Source organism: Uranotaenia lowii, chromosome 3, assembly GCF_029784155.1.
Source record: "Uranotaenia lowii strain MFRU-FL chromosome 3, ASM2978415v1, whole genome shotgun sequence".
Taxonomy (NCBI): Eukaryota; Metazoa; Arthropoda; class Insecta; order Diptera; family Culicidae; genus Uranotaenia; species Uranotaenia lowii.
Genome location: NC_073693.1, coordinates 102,770,000 through 102,779,016, shown reverse-complemented (window position 1 = coordinate 102,779,016; position 9,017 = coordinate 102,770,000). Strand labels below are relative to the sequence as shown.

The 9,017-nt window shown below is 34.3% G+C and overlaps 1 protein-coding gene across 1 annotated transcript; it reads left to right on the top strand.

Annotated features, from left to right (window-relative positions):
* Window positions 1-372: 372 nt before the first annotated feature.
* On the top strand, window positions 373-7,750 carry LOC129752476 (uncharacterized). The gene is made up of 5 exons (XM_055748251.1): window positions 373-797; window positions 6,415-6,433; window positions 6,978-7,021; window positions 7,218-7,426; window positions 7,501-7,750. The coding sequence occupies exons 1-5, from the start codon at window positions 432-434 to the stop codon at window positions 7,748-7,750; spliced, it is 888 nt and encodes a 295-aa protein (XP_055604226.1). The 5' UTR covers window positions 373-431.
* Window positions 7,751-9,017: the final 1,267 nt, after the last annotated feature.

The window sequence follows — 9,017 nt, the reverse complement described above, 5'->3', positions numbered from 1 at the left end:
TTATAGAATTTTCAAAATTTTATCTAAAACTATCGTCTGTTATCATCGTTATCATTTGCAAGGTGTAATCCCGTTCATTATTATAATTTAACTGAAAGCAACCGAAATAACAGGGGGACTGCAAGTTAACGTAAGGCAACGGGTGGCATACAACTATATTTATTCATCAAACAAACCTTGTCCCACTCGGTACACCACAACACCGGAATCGATGACGACGACGACGACGACGACGACAGCCAGGAGCAGAGATTTACCGAAATTGATAACACGGTACGACGCGCGCCGGGATTAAGATTGCAACGCGCAGAAATCGCAGCCCAAAATCGTCTTCCCAATCAGTGCTTATCGAACGACATGTGTAACCATTCGACAGTTGTCAGTCGGGTTTGGGTGTTTTAAAACATTTTTTTGTTAGTTAAACTTACAACATGGAAAAGCCACCGAAAAGTGCCAAACAGCAATTGCTACAAATTGCCGGTGAAACTCTGCTGGAAAAGCTCAAGGAGTATAAGGAAAACAGAAAGAAAGCGTCCGAAAGCGGTGTAAGTCTATTGGACGAAGTCAACAATTCGGAAATGGTTTCGGAATCGGTGGGTCCCCGGGAACCCAAAGGTGAATCCGTTAAAGATTCGAATGCCTCTAGTAAGGAGCTGGTTCGCTATCATTCGGTCGTTGAGATCAACGAGTTCGACGATGAGTTCGGAAGCTGTAGGAATTCGTTGGATAACATCTACCACGTGACGGCATCGGCGGAATTTGATGAAATTGACAAGGACGGAGAGTTATTCAAAAAGGTAATCTATTCAGGATGCTCTTACAATTATAATTATTTAATACGTCCTTCCATCACTTAAACTTACTCAGAATAATTTTTAGAAACTAGATTTTGAAAGGTGTTGTAAATATGCAAGAATAAATTTATCTGAAGCATTCTCGATACACTGGGAAAAGCCGGGTAAGACGGACACCTGAGTTGCGAAAATCAGCCAACTTTAAAAAATCATTCGGCTGCAGTTTAAAGCAGATCCTAGGCCTAGTCTGAAAATATAAATTTTGAGACCTTTTGTTCGGAAAGAACATGAAACCACAGTTTTCCATCATAAGTTTTGTTCTTTTCAGAACGATTTCTGTTGAAAATTGTTTGTATTAAAGCTGAAATTATAACAAACATTGCACTCTCAGACTGCATTTTGATTACAATTGAACACCTCAGATTAGTGCCAAAATCGTCGATTTTGAATTAAGTTTACCAATGGATTGTTCTTATCTTTATCTACATCTGGTGGAAAACTCAGATTTTTTTAAATTTTCAACACTTTTTCGATTGAACTAAAATACTCGAAAAAATTTGTATAATCGAAGACCTTTGACAACTTTGGAGCTCGTTTTTCGAAACAATCATTAGGACACTTATCTCCCACTGATACTGAGGGCCTCAATTATAATGAAAAAAAACACTTAGGGTCAAAAACGACACAACGAAACGAAAACGAAACGAAACATTTTTAAAAGTAATATGCACTAATAAAATACTACTAAGTATTTTATATTACTCTAAGTTCAAAGGATGTCGAGACCTTTTTTTTAGCTAACAGTACTTTATCATCATATATATTTCAATTATTTAACTTTTTGTTAAAATTGGTATCGAAGCGTATCCAGCCTCGAGTTTTCAATTTCGCGATCGAGTTATTACTTTTGAATTGAAATAGTGCATAACTTCAAACCCCTTGCATGCGAAGTAGCTTTGAAGCCAAATATTTTAAATCTATCTTTTACGCCACCCGCCTAATGGACACCACCTTTACTTAATATATCTTTTATTTGTCAAAATACAAGCATAAAAATTCACAAAATTCATATTGCAGATTCCAAAGAAACTAATGGTAGGGGTAAGCCGGGTAAGACGGACACCCTAAGGTAGAATCGCAATAGAAAATCAGATATTGCTTTTTTCATGGCAGTTTTCGTACAGATAAGCAGTTTTGGATCCTTGCTATCACATTACCCATTTAAATTAGTAAATTTTCTCATCAAGCCGTTTTTTATATCAATTTGAAACATGCTTGCAAATCACACGTTTGAAAAATGGTCGGGTAAAACCAACACTGCGTATTTGGAAAACATTTGGACGGAAAATCACTGCAAAAATGCATACTTTTGTGAGTAAGGTATTTGAGAACGTCTTCAAACCAAAATGGAACCAACTGGTCCGAGTCCAGAAGTGAAACAGTGTGGTTTTCGGAATTCCGTATTTTAAAAGCGCTGTCTCCACTGTGGATCCAGTTTTTACAGTTTTTATTATCTGTTTGAGATGCTGAGTGCTTTTCAACCGACAATTGCTCTTACCAAGGTCTTTTAAAGACATATGAAGGATCAAACAGATGAAAAATTTGAAATACCCGAAGAAACTTATGTTTCCGTTTTACCCGACCTAGCGCAGAAACTTCATATCTATATATATAAAAATGAATTTCTGTCTGTCTTTCTGTCTGTCTGTCTGTCTGTCTGTTCCCTATAGACTCAAAAAACTACTGAACCGATTTGCTTGAAACTTGGCAGGTAGGGGTATTGGAGGCAGGGGAAGGTTCCTATTATGGTTTGAGACCCCTCCATCTATCATGAAGGGGGGAGGGGCCTCCCAAACAAAAGACACTTTTTTGCATAACTCGAGTACACATCAAGCAAATGATATCAAATTTGGCATGGTGTGGTATTTGGGAACGAGGAATATTTCTATGAATATAAGGAACCCCTTCCTCCTCTCAGTGTGGTGATAGGAAGAGGGGAGGGGGGCTACCTTATAATTTTTTATATAACTTGAAAACTAATGAAGATATTGGAACCAAATTTGGCAAGGGAAGGAATTTGAATACGAAAAACATTTCAATGATTATTTGAGACCCCTCCCTATTACCAGTAGGAAGATATAAAGAGGTGAGGGGGCCTTATTTATAATTTTTTACATAACTCAAAAACTAATAAAGCAAATGGAACCAAATTTGGCATGGGAGGGAATTTGGATACGAAAGATAGTTATTTAATTATTTGAAACACCTCCCTCTTTCCAGTAAGGAGATGTAAAGAAGAGTGGGGTTCCCTTCTTCCAGCAAGGAGAAAGGAAAGAGGGAGGGGAGTTTCATACAATTTCTACCGCATAACTCCAGAACTACAACAGAAAATGGAACCAAATTTGACATGGAACGATATTTGGGTACGAGAAATGCTTCTATGAATATTTCGTATCCCTCACTCCTTCAAAGAGGTGGATGAAAAGGCGAAGGAGAGGTCTCCCGTACAATTTTCAGTATAAATGGAGAGCTGATCGAGCAAATAGAACCATATTTTTCATGTTAGGGTATTTTGATATGAGAAATGTTTCTATAAATTGAAGCCCCACCTTTTTTCAACGGAAAGAAAGGAGGAACGGGCGGCTTCCATACAAATTTATTGCATAACTCGAGAATTAATCAAGCAAATGAAATCAAAATTGGCATCAAAAAGTATTTGAGTACGAAAAATACTCCATACAAATTGTGTTGTAATTCTGAAAAACTTATCAACCAATGGAACTATGTTTGATATATGAGGATTTTTGGGCTCGAAAAAAATGGGTGGGATTATTAAAGACCACGACCTCCATTCAACAGGGGATGATGGGAAGGACAGGGGGTTCTCTTATCAGTTTTTAGCATAAATCCAGAACATATCAAGCAAAAACAACCATATTTCATAAGTTAAATTGTTTGCGAAAGATTAATTCAGGGCGAAGCTTAAAGAAACAGATTTAAATTATCAGAACTGATAGATCAAGATTCAGAAAATTAGTTTAAGTCATCTTTGTTTTGCAATTCGAAACTCCAGCTGCAGCTATCATTTCATAGCGGTTGCTTTTGAATTATGTTATAATTTGATTCAAAATGATGCCAATAAAACAATACAAATTTGAATAATTTCCGAAATTATCATTTGTTTTTGAAAGGTGTAGCAAAGCACACCGGGTCAGCTAGTGGAATATAATGGAAGCAATTTCATATAGAAACAAAAATGATAGACGGATGTAAACATCGCGCGTGTTTTCACGCACGCCAAACCCAGAATTAAAAAAATACGCTATTAATTTACAGATCATTCATAGCGATACTAGCAACGCCCCCCTGAGTAAATATTTGAAAAATCTTTAAATAAATGTATATTGGGTTGAAAAACCATAAATTTTGATCATTTTATTGTAATATAATTTGAAAGGATTTAATGAAGCACATATAAAAAGTGTTATACGTAATTAACTTCAGAAGACTAAAAAGCCATCACATAACCTATCAACTGTAGAGCATAACAAAACTTAAAATTTCATCAAAATAAATTGCTTCAACTTTTTATGTTTAACCATGAAAAATTGCAGAATTTAATTTTTTTCATTATTAAATTAAAGATCAACAAATCATAACTTTCAAGCATTGCCATCCTACATTTATGCTTTTGAGTATAACCCAAAATAACTTACAAAACCAAATCAATATACAAATCGTATAAGAAATCTCACAATAAAAATTTGTCTGTGTTGAAACCTGCGGAGGCAAAATCACACAACTCTATTAACTTATAGATATTTTTGTCATTACCCTGGTTTTAAGAGTTCTTCAATGTCGTTTCATTGTTGGGCGTTAAACGTACTCGTTGTCATTTAAAATCTAAGTTGTTCTGTAATTTGAGAAATTGTGAATTTTAAAATGAACCCATCGCCCCCTGAGCCCTTTCAATGCCCCCCAAATTTCAAAGTTGCGCTCACCGCCCCCTAAAAGCTTTGAACGCCCCAAGGGGGCGGTAGGGACCACTTTGAAAACTACTGTTCTAGAGCATGGATGACCAACATTTTCAAACGGCGGGCCAAATTTCAGATTGAAATTTGCTGATGAGCCAAAAAACATTTTTTTCTGGAATAATCAAAGAAAACAAAAATAAAAGATATTTGAATACGCTAGAAAAAAGTACTTTTGCTAGAGTCACATAAAGTATAGATTCATCTTTATTAAGAAATAATTTTTGAAAAATAGTAGAAATAATACGATACGAAATAAATTACCCCTCCCAAATTATGTATATGCGTGAGACTAGTTTACTCTTCAACTTTTTTCGCTGAACACAATGGGACTTACCTACAGGGATTGATCCTCATTCATTTTCAAGCAGTGTGGCTAAGTTTGAGATCACTTGAATAAGTTTCCAGCGTGCGCTTGGAGATTAAGTTAAAAAGTCCATTTTTCATGAAAGTTTCGTATATGTATGCGTTCTTGCAAGCTGTTGTTTATTTAGAATTGTGAATTTACAATGCACGGTGATTGGTATCACAAGCATCTGTATGGAGTAGTTTAAGAACATCGGCCAAATCAAACCGAAAAAAAAAATTAAAAATCATTAACTTTCTACTTGTACAGAAAATTTATTTACAAGTTGAGAATTAAAAATCACCAGAAAATAGAAAAACCAATTGCAAAATTTCATTCTCATTCTCTTAATACGCTTATGACCAACTAAAATTCTCTGATTTAGAAAAAACGACCAGATAGATATTTCAAAGGATTTTCATTTAATCATTGATTGTCTTGTTTGTGCTTCATCGAGAAATATTTATCTAATGACACTTGGGAGGTATCATGAAGATTTGAAAACAAAACAAAATAATCATACAATATACAGAGACCGGCACAAATAAAAATCAACCCATCGTTTTGATCTTATAATGCCGATATGTCCAGTTACTCAAAATCTTTGAAAATATTAATTTAAAAAAAAAACTTTGAATTTACTAGCTTTCCAACCAACTTATTGGAATTTTGAAACATTTTGAGAAACTGAACATATCGATATTTCAAGATTAAAACGATGGGTAGATTTTCATTTGTGCCAGTCACTGTAAATACAGAGCACGTTGCCGATTCAAAGATATTTGAATTTGGTTTAATCTCCATAATTATACTTTTTTTATGTTAAAATTTTGCTGAACAAAAAACAAATACGAAAAACAGAGCTAAGCTTCGATATTTAAATTAATTAGCAAAAGTTATTGAATTTTGATGGATAAACGAAGTTGTTGAATTAGAATTCAAGTTACGAATGATTGAAGTTATTGTAAAAATATAATTTGTGAATATGATTAGATGATTTTTGATTTTTCTGAGGCTATCCAAACCCCTCAATATCAAAATTAGAGTCCACTTGATTGCTCTTCATACCAATGATATAGAGTCACCAAGAATCAATTGGAAAACATTAATGTGGCAAATACCGAACAATTTTGAAAAAAAAATCAATTCAACTGAATTTCTCTTCAATCTAAGTTAAATTTTTAGTGTTAATTTTTACCTTAGTAGATATAATAATCAGATACAATATTTGATCGTATTTCAGAAAGACACAGATGTTTCAGGTAAGAACTTTTTTTTTAATATTCTTTAGATTGAAAATGTGTTTATTTGCTTATTTTCAGGTTATTTCCGGTTTTTGTTCTCTATAATCCTTTATAAAGATACCTCAAAACAATCAATTTATTCCGATAAATGTGATGCTTTAAACTTAAAAAAGCTTAATTAGTATGAATCCCACTATATTTCAAAAAAGTCTCTAAGTCATAAGCCTATAAGTCGTAAAATTTCATCAAAATCAACGCTAGTCAAACCATTCGTTAAAGAGAGGAATCCTATTTTTCGGAAGAGTCACTCAGCGAGAAGTGTAACGCTTTAGTTGCATACCGGTAGGCGCATAACTGCTCGAATTTCAAAACTGCCGTTTCCAAGTGCGTTGCTTTCATCACGTGGTAGGATTCAAAATCGCAAACCATTATTCCGAACCAGATGTGCCATTACTTTGAACGTCTTTTAAGCTATGTATCGTTTTTGTAGCTTATTGTTTAGCTCTTTTAAATTTCTTAAATCTTTATTTGTTTCTGCTTATTTTTTTTATTGAATTCGCAGAGGTCAAAGTCGACACAAAATGTCCTCCCCCCAAGAATGAAGGCGTAAGTATACAAAACAATATTAAACTCTGAAACTGAATATATGTGTCTTTTAATGTAGCTAAGAATCGGAATTTTAGAGTAGCTCTGATGCTATCAGTACATTTTTAACTTGATTGATGTCTTCCTTTAAAAAGTTTCCTTCTTATTTAAGTGCTCATGTCAAGTCTCTAACATACATACAAATTGTAATCAACAGATGAACCAAGAGCTGTCGAACTTCGTCCAGAAGAAATCGATCGCCCAAGGAATGATGGATCTGGCCCTGGTATCGGCCAACACAAACCAGCTGCGCTACGTGATGGATCTTGGCGACAAACATCCGTATTTCTTCACCAGCCTGACCCTGATTATCACCAGTTTAGTGATGCAGCTAATCGTCGGTCTGGCCATGATCTTCAACAGCAGGTGAACGGAAAATCCTTTCGGCCATTTTGGCGTTTTGATTCACCTTAAGAAGTAAAATTCGGTAACCTTTACAGGTACAACATTCGCAAAAAGAACGAAATGCGAGAAGCGGATCGAATCAACGATTTGTCGGTGATTGGCATTTTCCTAATTACGCTCATCAACGTGTTCATCTCGACTTTCAATGGATCCAACGCGGGGTCTTTCAGTAGCGGAGAGGTTTTCACAATGGCCCCTTCGAATGTTTCCTCGACCAGCTCCGATTTGGTGACATCGACCGAAGGAAGTTTGCTCGATGGAATTGAGCTTGGATCGGTTGGGTAAAAAGCTGGGTCGCCGTTTTTCCATCTCAATTGGCAAGATAAATGCCAGTTGTTAACTGTGAAGTATTATTTTGTAAATATTTACGTAGGTTTTTTTTTGAAGAATTAAAAATAGACTGATTTAAAGAAGAATGAATCAGAAAATGTTTGGTTTGCTTTCTTTGTGAGATATCCAGATCGAAGGAATTGTTTAGTAGAAGTATATGTTAAGCGAGAAAAACATGATTCCTAAAGTGAGATAGAGATAAAGGGATTAAACTGTGATAGATGCTATTATCACACAATTGAATGATGAAACAATTTTTGAAATAATTTTGACCATAATTTTTTGACCTAAGAAAAAGTTTGGAATGTTTGAAAAACATCAGAAATTCAGTTCGTTGGTGTGAATCAGGGATACCAGGTGATTTTTTTTGGTTTTATTTCAAGGGAGTTTAACTACCATGGTCATTCCTCCCTACTGCGATTTTAGTCAAAAATCAGGACAGCTTGAAGAAAAAATCTAGATTTTTCAGGACACCACAAATCCTGCATAAATTGCATAAATAAAGGCGAAACACAGGTACTATGGAATAACACAATTTTAATATCATCTGAACTGAACATTATTATCGGTTAAGCTATTTTATTACAGATTTGATCGATATCCTGATAATTTTATATAAATTCAATTAAAGCTTAGATATTTCTTTGAAAATCAGAACAATTCAGTACAGAACATTTTTCAAAAATCAGGACAAATCAGGACAATTCAAAAAATCAGGACGATCTTTCGAAAATCAGGATAAATCCTGATTTATCAGGACATCTGACACCTCTGGTGTGGATCTTTATGTATGACTTCTAGTATACTACTGCTACTACTACGCCTGGTCTACTAGTATAGCAGTACTATGTTCTATTATTTTCCTTATCATAATAATACAAACGTGTATAGTATCCAATCCAACAACAACACTAGACAACATAACTTTTCTCGCAACTAAAATCAAGGAATCTAAGCTTAGTTTGGACGAAGATTGCCGAAAAAAATTCTGTTTTTGAGAAAAATTCTTAATTTCTGTGATTTTACCCAAGAATTCTGTGATTGTTTTCTGTGATGCTGTTTTCATTATTTTTAATGAAAATTCATGACAAATTGTGTTTTTTTACATTTTAGTTGTGGAGAATCAATTAACATTAGAAATCTTATAGTACCTTTCTTATTAAAAGCAATAAATATTTTTTTTTTCTTAATCAAAAAAAATAAAATGCTGGAAATTCATTCA